The 14698-nt window shown below is 44.7% G+C and overlaps 1 protein-coding gene across 1 annotated transcript in view; it reads left to right on the forward strand.

The window, feature by feature from the left end:
• HNF1B (HNF1 homeobox B) overlaps positions 1 to 14698 on the forward strand; it is an 87030-nt gene that overhangs the window by 47377 nt on the left and 24955 nt on the right. The window contains exons 4-5 of the mRNA XM_015424075.1: positions 13113 to 13276; positions 13479 to 13481. Of these exons, the coding sequence (XP_015279561.1) occupies positions 13113 to 13276; positions 13479 to 13481 (167 nt within the window). The remainder of the gene's footprint in view (positions 1 to 13112; positions 13277 to 13478; positions 13482 to 14698) is intronic.

Here is a 14698-nt window from a genome sequence, read left to right on the forward strand (position 1 = left end):
AGTAATAGGCTTAACAGTGGATGAGCTTGTAAAAGACATGGAGCTAGCCTACAGGGCATACTCCAATTATATTTTAAAAAATAGCCTGCCTGGAGAAATAGTGGTCAGATTCTCAAGAAGACAAACCAGAGATGCCATCTTAAAAGTGACTTCAGCAACTCTATTGAAAATGGGAAATGTAATCATCAAAACTTTAAAAGACATTCCATTTGAAATTCGACAAAAGAGGAAAAATTATAAGGATTTAATTTCTTTCCTTCAAACTAATGGAATATCGTACAGATGGGCGGTCCCAGAGGGTGTCATCTTTAAGATCAACGATAAAAGAGAGAAGATAGACTCCACCTTCAAAGCCAAAGAGGTTTTGTGGTGTCAGCTGGGAACAGAGGAAGAGTCTAAGGAGGAAGAAATGAAATCTAGTGACTCTGCCACCTCTGGAATGGAAGAGGACTCTGCTGCAGAAAAGGGTGCAGGTCCCGCCAGAGTTGTATACGATTTTAGAGACAGAAAGCCAAAGTGAAGGCAGAAGGACTCGGAAAATGGCCTTTTGAAGTGAAGAACAAGAAGATGATCAGAAAGTTCTCTCATAACAACGAACAGATTAACACATTTGAAGCTGATATTAACACTTTTAGTATTATCACTTATATTAACAGGGATAAGATCTCCTCCTATTGGGGTTTTAGCATAGTGTGGTTATCTTTCCTTTATCCCTAGTTGTAGTTCCCTTCCCAATATTTTCTTTGTAGTTCTGTAGTCTATTGCAAAATAAAAAATATCCCTTCGGGGTTTTAAAAAAAACAACAACATTGTTTGTCTTTAAGGTGCCACAGGACTTTGGCTTTATTTTGTTGCCATGTGGCTATCCCTTTACAATCAGCATGCACACAGAGTGTGCGAACTCTAATCTGAGAGAACCAGGTTTGATTCCCCACTCCTCCACTTGCAGCTGCTGGATGACCTTGGGCAAGCCATAGTTTGGTCAGAGCTGTTCTCTCAAGGACAGTTCTCTCAGAGCTCTCTCAGCCCCACCTACCTCACAGGGTGTCTGTTGTGGGGAGGGGAAGGGAAAGGAGTTTGTAAGCCGCTCCGAGACTTGGAGTGAAGGGCAGGGTATAAATCCAATCTCTTCTTCTTCTTCTTCCCTGAAGCAATCACAAAAGTTGGAAGACCAGCTCAGGTCCTCGCCACTTCTATGTTTACTTTAGGAAAAAACTTGCCGTTTAAAATGACCTGCCATTTGCCATCTGGGAAGCTAAGCAGGGTCGACCCTGGTCAGTATTTGGAGAGGAGACCACCTAGAAAGTCCAGGGTTGCTACACAGAGGCAGGCAATATCAAATCACCTCCGAAAGTCTCTGGCCTTGAAAACTCTACTGGGTCACTATAAGTCAGCCACGACTTGATGGTACTTTCCACCACAAACATTGCTTGTACCTTAACCCGCATGGCCCCGGCTTGCCCAGTCTCGTCAGATCTCAGACACTATGCAGGGTCAACCATTATTGGCAGTCTTCCCTCTAAGCTCAGTTAGTGTGAGCTAGCTCACAGTATTTTAGCCTCTGGCTCACACATTTTTGTCTTAGCTCAGGAAGGAGGGCTCCAGAGCAAACTAAGTTATGCTGTAGCCAAATCGTTCGCTCATAACTTTGATGCCAGTCGCTCACAAAGTCAGATTTTTGCTCACAAGAATCCACGGAGCATTGGTTGTTAGTACTTGGATGGGAGACCACCAAGGAAGTCCAGGGTTGCTATGCAGAGGCAGGCAATGGCAAACTACCTCTGGACGTCTCTTTCTTTGAAAACCCGACAAGGGGCACCATAAGTTGGCTGTGATGCGGCAGCCCTTTCCACCATTTTTGGCAGCGCCAACATACCTTAGCGCAAATGGTCTTTGTTTTGAAATTGCAAAATACAAGTGGATCGTGGGAGAAGGAAGGAATCAGTCTTATTTGTGGTTCTTTTAAGAAATAACAACCCCATCTCTGACACCCAACTCCCTTTGTTCATTTTATCTTCCCTCCCACTGTTCAAACAATGTTCTGGATTTTGTGATCCACCCCTAGCCCAGACACCCTTTGCATGAGACTAGGAATACAGTTCAAGAATGCGGGTGACAGGGCTTCGAGCTGAGCAATGTTTACCCTGTTCGTGTCCGGGAGGTCCTCTTGCATTGGAAAATATCCATTTGCCAAAGGACGTTCCTTCCCTGTCGGAGATGGGAAAACAGAAGGAACCAAAGGTAGTCTGAGAAGCACACACCGGCTTTTTAGATTTAGTGACACCGAATTGCTGAAGAACCATATCTTGAAATCAGCTTGACAGGTTTCCGTGCATTCCTCCTGACAATCCAGACAACTTTATAAGAGCTTTGCTTGATCCGATCATCTTTTCTGGCATCCTTTCCCTTAAAATAGCCACCCAGAGGCTTCCAGAAAGGGCACAAGAAGACCTGCAAGGCAATAGTCCTCTTCCACTATTTCCCCCCAGCATGTGAAATGTGGCGGTGTGTTTGTCACCAGTCACATAAGTCAGCCGTGTATTGAATCAGGTCCTTTCCGCACAGAATATGCCACACACAAAAAACATGAAAATAACTCCTCCCCAGTGCTGTTTTGACGTGGGGAAATGGCTGGGGGGAGGGAGCCAGGAGCTCTTCCTTCCCGTCGCAGTGGCGTTCTGAGCCCAGATGGGGTCTCCCCTCTGCTTTTTAACAGCTGTTCCCTGCAGCTGCTGTGTGCCTGTGGGGAACTGGGACTCAATGCTTTGCAAGAACAAATGTCTAGTTTGGCACGGAGGCCCTTCACCTGGAAATGCTGGGGACTGAACCGGGACTTCCTTCATGTATCCCCTATCCCAGTTTGGATCACCAGGCTCTTCCTGTCTGCTGGGGGGGGATGCGGGGGCAGGGTTGCCGGCTCCAGGTTTGGGAACCCCTGGAGATTTGAGTGTGGAGCCTGGGGAGGAAAACGACCTCAGTGGGGTACGATGCCATCGAGTCCACCCTCCAAAGCCTCCGTTTTCTCCTCCAGGGGAACTGATCGCTGTAGACTAGAGATGAGCAGTCATTCCAGGAGATCCCAGAGTCCCACCTGGGGGCTGGCAACCCTGATCCCAATGGAAATATAGGGTGGCCAACTTCTGGTCGATGGCTCCACAACTGCGGACGCTCCTCCCGGACCTCCCGGGGGGGGGTAGCCACGCTCCAGCCGAAGGAGGGGGCGAGCAGGCTCATTAACCCCCCCAGGGAACCGGTGAAGGTATCCTGACCAAGGAGCTTTTGGAGGGGCAGCCTCTTCGATGGCGGAATGCCAGAGAATCGAGGCTCCCCTCTGCTCCAGTGGTTCTTCGTGCTGAGAGGCTGAAAAAGCACTAGTGAAGCTAACCGGCTCAAGCGTAGGAGATTGAGCACTTAAAACGATGAAAAAAGAGGGGTCGGATGACCAGCTATGAACGTGAGTCAACTGAGAAACGAATTTTAAAAGAAAAGACGCTCCCCACCCCATTTTGCGGAACGAGCAGGGGGGGACGCCTCTCATGCGTGTGAACTTTTAAATGAAAAGGGGGGGAGCAAGCAGAGACGCAGAAAAAACTGTTTAGATTTACTCACCAAGGTAGAGAAGCGGTGGACTGCATCTTCAGAGACTTTTTAAAACTTTTGCAGAGAGTAAACAATTGGCAAAGATGGCGGGGAAGAGGGACAAATATGGTCCTTCGCTTCCAGGGTGTGCCGGAAAAACCGGGAGCTAATGAGTGAATTGCTGGCCCCAGTGACAGAAATGACGGCGGAACTGTTACTAAACGAAATGGATGTGGTCTATAGATCATATTCAGGCTATATAAAAAAGAATAATCTGTCTGGGGAGATTGTGGTGAGATTCTCGAAGAGGCACATAAGGGATGCAATCCTGAAAGTAGTTTCCGGAACACCCCTGAAAATGGGGGAAACCAAGATCAGAATGCTGAAGGATATTCCATTTGACATAAGACAACGGAGAAAGAAGTACAAAGAGCTGGTGACTTATCTTCAGACAAACTCAACTGGATACAAATGGTTATTTCCGGAAGGAGTGGCTTTTAAGATGAATGATAAAAAAGAAAGAATTTACTCTGTGTTTAAAGCCAAAGAATTTCTAAAGATTCAGCTGGGAAAGGGAGAGGAAGAAGGAAAAGACGATGACAACAGCTCGAGTGGCGAATTGGAAACGGAATCTTCTGGAGAAGACTCTGGTGAAGCAAGGGGCTGCTGCTCCAAAAAGTCCCTATAAACTGAGGAAGAGACGAGAAAAAGAGAAATAGAGGCGGAAGGACTCTGAAATGTGCCTTGAAGTAAATGATGTAAAAATGTGATGATGGGGGGTATGGTTTCTGAGCAGTTAAATTTGTTAAAGAAAAGTGAAAAGGTGTGAAAAACTTGACTCAATTCATATCGACAAACAAGTTATGATTTACTATAGCTAAGCTTTTTTGAGGATCTCCTCTCTTGGGTTTTTAGGTATTAGTTGGTTTCTTTCCTTTTCCCCAATATATGTAGTACCCCATCCCTATTATTTCCTATAGTATTGTAGATTTAGAAAAATAATAAAAAAATCCCCTCCGGGGGCTTCAAAAAAAAAAAGAAGGAAATATAGGGTGGCCCCCTGCTCCCCTTGGACTAGCAAGATATCTGTTTGTGGCTCTATTAAAGAGAGCTGGATATTAGGGCTGGGGGCTGGGGGTTTTCCCCCTTAGTAACTTTATTTATTAAGGGGAAAAACCCAGCCCCCAACCCTCATAACCAACTCTCTTTGTCCACATTAATAATCCACCCACAGTGTTTTTGCAGCAATGCAAAGCCCTCGTGCTGAGTATAGCCTAGGGCAGGGGCAGAGCCGTAGCCAGGATTTTGTAATTTGGGGGGCATTTAAATAAGTTGGGGGGCAGTGATGTCACAAAATGAAAAACAAAACAAAAATACAATTTAAAAAACTCATTTTTGCAGCGTTCGCACTCTGCTTGCCTACACGGGGAAGCCAGCTGCGCTTGGGGAAGGGGTGGTGGTGGGGAGTCTTCCAGGTGGCCCAGAGAGTTGGGGGCCTGGGGGCTGCATGGAAGTCAGGGGGCGAGGCCCCAAAATGCCCCACTGTGGCTACGGGCCTGGGCAGGGGTCCTCAGTGTAGTGCCTGTGGTCACCCTGCTGCCTACCAACACTTTTTCTGGCGCCCGCCAAGTGTTTTTAGAAAACCAGAGGGGCTTTTGCCCAGCTGGGTTTCTGATTGGCCATGGGAGATCTGATTGACTGTGTAGATTTTTTTTAAAAAAATCACTTTGGCAGCAGCTTCCGCCACCACACAAGGAATCCGCACTATGTCCCTGAAGGTGAGCTGGGTGTGCATAGCAGAGCTTTTGCCTGAAATGTTGAAGAGTTACTGTTGTGCATAACTTCATTTTGTTGTGCCTTCCATGAAGATAGATCCAGGTAGTCAGCCATGTTGGTCTGAAGCACATGCCTTGCACACAAACGCTCATAACCTTGAATAAACCCTTGTTGGTCTTAAAGGTGCTGCTGGACTCTAAATTTGTTCATTTTGTTGTTGCGTCCATCACTTCGTGTTAGAATTTCAAAGGTGCCGCCAGGCTCAAAAATTTGGGTACGCCTGACCTAGGGGCTCCCATGAGGTTACCAACCTTTTTAAGAGACAGTCTCCTTCCAGACTGCATGGGCTGCTTCTACATTAATGTTTTCTTCCATCTTTGCATTCAAATGGGAGTGTTGTTTTTTTAGGGCAAGAAGGTGCTCTAGTGGATAGAAGAAGAAGAGTTGGTTTTTATACCCCACTTTTCTCTACCCAGAGGAGTCTCAAAGAGGCTTACAATCTCCTTCCCTTCTTCTCCTCGCAACAGGCACCTTGTGAGGGAGGTGGGGCTGAGAGACTCTGGAGAGTGCTGTGATTGACCCAAGGTCAACCAGCAGGCTTCATGTGGAGGAGGAGTGGGGAATGAAACCCTGTTCTCCAGGTTACAGTCCGTCACTCTTACCCATGAAACCCCACTGGAAAGTCTGGGCCATTCTCCAGACTTTCCCCAGCTTTGGTACACTCTTAAACACACCTTTCTATGATCTTTCCAGAAAGAACATCGTCCAAGCATGAGTCCAGTGGCACCTTTAAGACTGAGGTGCATGCACACAGAAGCTTATACCCAGAATTAAACTTTGATGTTCTTCAAGGTGCCACTGGACTCAAACTTTGTTCTGTTGCTTCAGACCAACACGGCGACCCACCTGAATCTATGGTCCAAGTATGTTGGCACACCATCTGCATCTAGTCCTCAGCTGGGCCTCAGTGGCTTGCCTTCCACCAACACGTTTAGTTCTCAGTGGTTGGCAGTCTGTAATAAGTTATTTCTGAGCCACCAGACTGACAAAAGGGGGTTTGTTTCCCTTCTAGTTTCCTCGGTTAATTATTTCTGATCTCCTCGATGGGTTTTCCAGTGGCATCCAGGGTATCCCATGGCTGTCTCTGACGGGTTTTGAAATTTATTTTTAACTAAGTCAAACACTTTCGCAATGAATCACTTCGTACCTCCCCATCGCACCAGTTGAGACACACTGCCTGTTTTTCTCACTAGTGCTGGCCTGTATTGACCGCGTACCTGGTACTGGAAGGACCTCACCTCTGGGGGGGGCTTAGATTTGAATGGATTTTGTGTAGGGTTTTTTTAGTCTGCACCCTATGACATGCGTCTAGTGCAGAGTAGCGTGCACAGTTAAGCTAACTTGCATAGTTTGCTCCTTTTCATAATTTATTTTGCTTCTGTTAGAGATGTAGGAGGGCAAACAGCCTTACGTAGCACCGAAGACCCAGAGTTTACCTAGAAATATTTTGCGTTTTCAGTCTACAGGTATTCAGTTTATAGCTACTGCAGGAGGACAGAAACATTTCCAGGGGAAAAAATGGTGACTGTGATTTTCTCAAGTATGGTTTAAATTGTTCACCACCTTGGTGGCCCTTGTAAGAAAAGAACAGCCAGATACAAATTTTGTAAATAAGTTTTAATTAAATTAATTAAAATTAAATTAATTAAAAATTATCTGCTATTCTCCATCTTGGTCAGTTGGCCCTCTTTACTACCACTGGCTGTTGCTTCAAGGCCATTTTGTCATTTGTCTGCTGCTGCTTTTCCTTCCTGAATTCGTTGGATTAGTAATCCTACCCAATCTGGGATCCTACCCACTCAGGGGTGACAACACAGGGTTACGTATTCAGTCAAATTTTGCTCTATGGTGCCATTAGCAAAGGCTACAGAAGACAATTGAGAAGAAAATTCAGTAAGAGTTATCCTACCCAGGCCCATAGCCAGGAATTTGTTTGTCGGGGGGCAGTTAAGTTTCTTAGGGGGCACTGGCTAATTGAATTAAACGTCATTTATTTAAAGTTCAATAGATTTTCTGGGGTAAATAGGTGCTGTCTGGCTCTGGGCTGCTACTGTAGCCGGCCCTTCGCACCAAACAGCTATGCAGGAGTACCTGGCTCCTTCCCCACACTGGCCACCGCTTGGGGGGCCCCTGGGCTGGATAGGAAGCCATGGGGTCTTCCCAGTAGGTCAGGGGGGGCTAGCCCTAAGATGCCCCACTGTAGCTACAAGCCTGGTCCTACCCGTTCGAGGATTGCACAGTGAATGGGATGGTGTGTCAGTGCTATAGAACCAATGAGATTTGACTACATGATGATGTCAGATGAATTGCAGGTGACATCAACCGAGGGTGAAAAGAGAAGACGCTGTACCTGAACAGCTGAACATTTGAGTAAGAAGTGCTGGAAAATAGTGGAAAAAATAGGAGTTTTTGAACGCTTCAGAAAATGTCTGGAAAAAAATTGTTTCAGCGTAGTTGAGCCAGTTGCAGCAGCCTTAACGGCTGGACTTTTTGAAAAACAAAAGCTAATGTTGTTGGGATAGTGAATTCAGAGCCCAGAACTAGATTCCACATGCTTGACCAGTTTGGTTGTGAAAATCAAGGAATGCTCATTAGCGCAAAACGAGACCTTCCCATGTTCCTGTTTGGCACATCCAATAGAATACCAGTTTTGTTTCCTTGGTAGTTTGAGAGCTTTTTTTTGGCATCTCCTCTGTTTAGTAAGGAGTTGGCTGGTCCTGTTTGCTTTCTGCCCCACTATGAGGAGCTACATCCTCATTCAGCATCAAGGAAGTGAGCCTGTGTTCATTTTATAAAACGTTGGGATGCCTTGCTCTCCTTGCCCTGGGGTGTGTGGACAGAGGGCCGTTGGAGAACAGGGGCCCTAAATGCTTTTTGCCCAGGACAGGAACAGTTTACAGGCGGATGCAGACCAGAACAATCCCCCAAAGCAATTTTATCCGGCCTCTAGTGGGCTGACCGTGTATTTTACACAGATTTCCTGGCTTGTGTTCAAGGGGTTCAAGTACCTTTTAAGCTCCACAACAATCCCATGAAGTACCAAAAGGGAAAAATCAAACAAATTGGTCACAGTTTCAGTTTCAGTGAAGAGAAAATTGTCACATGTGTTAGTACAAGACCTTAATTTTAATGCACTGAGTAGGAATGAACAGATTTTGCCCGTTTCGTTTCATTTCCTTTTGTATTTGTTGATGTGTTTTTCTGGGGGTTTTTGTAGATTTGTTTGTACTGTGTATGCAATTTGTACAGATCTTACTATACAATCTAAACATTGTTTATATGTACAATGTTTGCCATTTAACACTCTATATAATCCGGTTTATTGATGCACAAGTATTGTTTATGGAGGAAATTCAATACAAAGTAACAGCAAGTGTCACAAATATAATCACCGGTTTAACAGAAGCAATGGACAAGCTAAAATGAAACGGGTATTTTGGGGCTGGATCAGCAATAATGAGAAATTTGAAATCATTGCAGGAGTCAGGTCTCGTGGATTTTTTTATAATGTCCCAATCAGGACCAATTTACCAATTATTGTGAAACGGTTATTGTTAGACTGAAAAGCTGACCTGATTGTCTGACTGCTCATGAACGAGTCAGGTCAGGTTGGGCAGAAAAAGGAAACCAAAATGATCAATGGTTTGGACCACTTTCGCTCAGAAGAAAGGCAAAAGGCTTTGGGATTTTTGGAGTTCAGAAAACATGCTAAAGGGGGGGGGGTGATAGAACAAGTTTATAAAATTATAAGTATGGGGCCTAAAAAGACCCACGGGAGGGGATCTCATGTCCCCATTCCATCTCTTTTGCCTCCCCATGGCAGTGCCTGCAGTCGCCCCCGTCTTTCCCACCCCCCTGCCTGCCTCTGCTCCTTCCCTCACCCACTTTTTCCTGTTCCTTTCCCCATCTTCAACTTTCCCCTTTTCTCCTTTTTCATTCTTCCTCCAGTTTTACTTTCTGCACCTCCTATATTTTACCTTTTTCTAATCTGTCCCTCTCCCCCCATTAACTGAGGCTTGCAAACCTCTGCACAGTATTGCTTGCAGGCTGTGGGTTGCAGGTTGTCCACTGAGGTCTCGCAGTGTAGTCCACGGGTTCCCAAACCTTTTTGGGCCACCACCCCCTTGGTTCCATAAACTCATTTCCAGTGCCCCCTACCCTGCCCTATAAAATGCACTATTCAGAACAGCAGTTTGCATGACCCACCAAGGAAGATGATAATGAAATTCAACATAGTAACAATTAATTGCACATTTATTCAAAATCCAGTTAAAACATTATGATTTAATTTATTCATAAAACTGATGAATTTGATCCAGTGATACCAGCATTTCAAAGTCTGATAGTCATTTATCAAGAATCTTAGATGACACATTTAGTAACCACTGTTCAATAAATTCTTATTATGAAATGATACCAGTTTTCCAGTGTCTGGAGCCTTAAATCACTATGTTTAGTAATCTGGACTCAATTTCTTTGATTGGATGACCCACACTAACACCACATTCCACCAAACAGGATGTTGGAAATGCCAGAAGGCGCTTCTTAACCACTGTCCATAGTGCAGGACAGAGACCAGAAATTTCCTTCTGCAACCAAAACTCTCGGTATGATTTCTTAAACTTTGGCCTCAGCTCACTGTCACTTTGTAGCTCAGTTTCTTCTTCTTCCACTATACCACCTTCCTCAGTATCTGAAAATGGATTTATCACCCAATCTGGAATGTCCATCAAAAGAAGATCCTCCAGTTGCTCAGGCGTAACTTCATGCAGCATATCCAAATGGTCACCTTTCTCTTCTAGCCCAGACAAGCTTGGAAATTGGTCTGGCTTGCGACAGCCTATGTTGCATTTGAATAGAGCTGACTCTGAAATAACTGTAGAGATGACAGATTTGGCCTTAATAAGATTGACCTAATTTCCTTGCAACTGCAGATTCATTTCATTGAACTTTACAAATCATTCTGATAAATAAGTAATGCCATGCCCAATCTCTTTGTGTTCATCACTGAGCAAAGCATTTACATCTTCAAAAAACTCCACAGTGGTGTCAAAAAGGTCATTGAAGCATCTCACATAGTTGCCTTAATAGCTAGCGAACTTCAATATGAAGCAGCAAACGTTCAGTCTCTTCATCATTCTCAGCACAGAGCTCCTGGAAGTCAATCATGGAGACGATGGGCTTTAATTTTATTCACTGCAATAATGACAGGGTATAATGACGTGTGCAGGTGATCATGGAAGGTTTTTTGCAACCAGACATTGGTGATGAGTTATACAGTGAATGGTAAAGACGTTTGACAGTCCTTTTCTTAACTAAGCAGCACACCAATGGTAGTAACCAGTCATTGATAGTGCTCCATCAGTTGCACAAACAAGTATGTTAGTCTTTGAAGGAAGAGACAAGAGAGACAAAGAGACAAAGACACACATAATGACAACAGGTTTTCAAAACACATTGTACTGGTCCGACTAGAGCTCTGGCAGTGTATTTACTAAAACTTTTGATATTTTCCACCGGATTTCAGCACTCTGCAGAGGCAAAAACTTAAAGTGCCATTTGCCAGCAGGATGCCATAGCTTGGTCAATTGTACATAAGTGAACAATGAGGTCAAAGGGGCCCACCTCCAGAGCCCTCTAGCTAGGTAATCCCACCACCCCTAGGTGGTGCCACCCACTTTGGGAACCACTGGTGTAGCCTCATGAGATCTCAGTGGCACACTGTTCCTAAAGAAGCAGACGTTGCTTCTATGAACTGGGGGGTTTTCTAACCCCCCAATGTATTTGTCCTACCTTTCACATCTGGAGCTTCCCCCAGGCTTGAAGAACAATACTTTTGGTCTGTTTTTGCCCTGATCATGGGGAGTTAAAAATAAATATATCCACATGTTATGGCCTGGTTCAGAGATTCCCATTATACACAATGATTATTATTGTGCCATCAAGTTGCAACCAATTTATGGTGACCCATCATGGGGTTTTCAGGGCGAAAGATGAAAAGAAGTGGTTTACCATTGTGGGAGAATTTTCCCTTCTCTCACAGTACTAGAAGGAAGAATCATTTAATGAACTGATAGGCAGGACAAAAAAAAAATAAAGTGGATAATTAAGTTATGAAACTCACTGCTGCAACATGTAATGGTGTTCACTGGCACAGGTGGCTTTCAGATTTGACAAATTTGTGGAGGATGAGTTTATCAATGGCTATTGGAAATGATAACTGCATGGAAACTCCATGTTCAGAGGTAATTTACCCATGGATGTATGTGGCCGGGGGCGGAATACAGAGAAGTTTTGACTTCCACATACTGCTTATGGGCCTTCTGGGTGTCCACTGTAGAAAACAGCATGCTAGACTAGATGGACTCTTGTTTATTTGTTTGTTTATTTAAAACATTCATTAGCTGCCTTCTCCCTTGCAGAACTCAAGGCAGCTTACGACAAAACACAAAACACTATAAAAACAAAATAAAAACAACAATTATAAAACTCATTAAAAGTTCCAATATTGCAGAAGTCTCCAACAGCAACTAGTGCTCCCCCCCCAAAAAAAAAAAGACTCAGGGAGAGACTGCTAGAAGATCTGCTCTAGGCTTTTGATTTTTAAAAACTTTTTCATCGTAGGATTTTTCTCTGTACTGCTTAGTCGATCAGTTTGTCTCTGGTGTTCTTCTTCTAGTCCATGTACTGTTTCTAGGATGGAACAAAAACTGGTAAGGTGCTTGTGGAATAGCTCAGAATATTTCCCATTACTTGGAAGTAGCTCTGATGACATGAAAGGATGGTGAATGGCAACCCCCCCTGCAACATAGTGTCTGCCTTTCCCCCTTTCAGTGCTTAAAACAAGCACAGGCAGAGGGGGCACTTTTGACTGGGGAAGTGATGTTGGAGGGGGGGGAATCTTCGTCCTGATCCATATCCCCCCAGCAGTCATTTTTCACTGCTAAATCACCCATCTGGGGAATCTGATTCACAACGTCACATCATTTACACATTCAGCAGAACGTCATCAAGTGATGAGAGAAATTAAGGACTCAGAGTTAGCAACCTTGGGGGGAGAGGCTTGTCACCATGATCCTATACTACCACACCAGTGTTGTAACTCTGAACTGACCATTTGGGTCTATGCCTTTTAGAAGATACATGCGCAGGGTCAGTCCTTACCTCCATTCAGGCCTGTAGCCAGGATTTTGTAATTCAAAGGGCCTTTAAATAAGTCGGGGGGCACTGACATCACAAAATTAAAAAAATAAAAATAAAAATTTAAAAACTCATTTTGTGGCGTTTGCACTCTGCTTGCCTACACAGGGAAGCAAGCCACACTTGGGGAAGGGGCGGCGGTGGGGAGTCCTCCAGGCAGCCCACAGAGTTGGGAGTCCTCCAGGAGGCCCAGAGAGCCGGGGGGGCTGGATGGAAACCAGGGGGCCTTGGCAGGAAGTCAGGGGGGCCAGGCCCTGAAATGCCCCACTGTAGCTATGGGCCTGCCTCCGTTTTCTTCTTTCAACAACAGAAAACTCTGCACATGTTCAAAGGTATTGTGTCATGAGTACCAGGATTTTTGGAAAGGAGGCATCCTTGTGGATGACCTCAACAAATACATTATTAGGCAAGCCAAGCCAGTGAGATTCTGGACAGGTAGCTACCCTTGACACTAATATATCCGAATGTCTTATATCCTGATGTCTTTTTCTCCCCAGGAGTCCGCTACAGCCAGCAAGGCAGCAACGAAGTCACTTCCTCCTCGGCTATTAATCACCATGGCAACAACCCCATGGTGACCACCAGCCAGGCTGTTCTCCAGCAAGTATCTCCTGCAGGTTTGGATTCAAGCCACAGCCTCCTCTCACCGGATGGTAAAATGGTGAGTACACCTGGCCCCATTGTCGCTCGGGCAGCGATAAGATAAGAGGGCCTAGCAGGCAAAACAAACAAGACTTACTTGGGGAAAAAACCCCTTCCCCCCCCCCTCACAAGGCCCATATTAAACAATGAAGCATTTGTGAGGTTGGGAAAGGAAAAATCTCAGCCACACGCAGGCCAAGCCAGTGATCTGTACAAGCCAGCAGGTAGAAGGCCAGGGCTTTGAAACCCACCAATAAATGTGACACAGAGCCATTTTCGGCTTATTGATTGAATGCCTCCAAAAGTGGGACACTGTGTAGATAGCTGTTTGCTCTTCCCTGACAATAGCATTCCCGCTGATTTATTTATTTATTTTGAGAAACTCTCCTATCCATTTCCACCCTTTTAAAATTTTATTTAGGGGTCAGCTTCTTTTCAAGCAAGTGTCCATATTGCCTACCAAGTTATAGAAACCACAGGCGGAATTCAGGAAATATTTCTTTCAAGGCAGGAGTCCCAGGGCACCTTAAACACTAACAAATTTATTACAGTATAAGCTTTAATGCATTAGAGCTCACTTCTTCAGTTGCTATGAAGAGGAAAAAAATCCACATTTTATAAGGAAAATTACAGAATGGGAATAGGGAGGAGCTGGGGTCAGAAAAAGGCTTGGTGTGAATCCCATCAAAAGTATTTCAGGTGTGATTCTTTGTGTAAGACACTAGACCAGTGTAAGTGACTCTTCATAGCATCTGAAGAAGTGAACTCTGACTCACAAAAGCTCATTTTTGGAATACGTGTTAGACTACTGTAGTAGAATAAAACAGAAGTCTATTGGCACCTAACAAAATTTATTCCAACATCGGCGTTCATGAGCTAGAGTTTACTTTATCAAAGAACATTGGACAAGGTTGTGTCTTGCTGCATCCCCCACCCCTCGGCTCACAAAAACATATGCAGGAATAATTGTTGTTAGTTTTTGAGGACTGGAATTCTGTCAAACTTTGCTGCCACAGACCGATGTGGCTACCAATGTTCCCTCTAAGCTGTGGAGTCTTGTGAGCAAAAATTCTACTTTGTGAGTTACTGGCTACTGCACAAATTAGTTTGCTCTGGAGCCATCTTTCCTGAGCTAAGGCAAAAATGTGTGAGCCGGAGGCTAAAAAACTGTGAGCTAGCTCACACTAACTCAGCTTAGAGGGAACACTGGTGGCAGGCTACCCCTCTGGATTTATTATTTTTTTTAAACTATCTGAAAGTTCCAGGGCAAACCAAGGCAATCAAATAACAAAAACATATTTTATTCCAGTTCATCTTTTGGGCCTGGCTCCTCCTCTGTCCTTTTAATGAAAATATATACTGGCTACTGCCTGAAAGCAGTTTGCATATTGCTGAACTGCGGTGGTACGAAACTGCTTGGTTAGTAGTGGCAGCATGAAAC

This window comes from Gekko japonicus, unplaced genomic scaffold (assembly GCF_001447785.1).
Source record: "Gekko japonicus isolate JY-2015 unplaced genomic scaffold, Gekko_japonicus_V1.1 scaffold734, whole genome shotgun sequence".
NCBI classification, from domain to species: Eukaryota; Metazoa; Chordata; class Lepidosauria; order Squamata; family Gekkonidae; genus Gekko; species Gekko japonicus.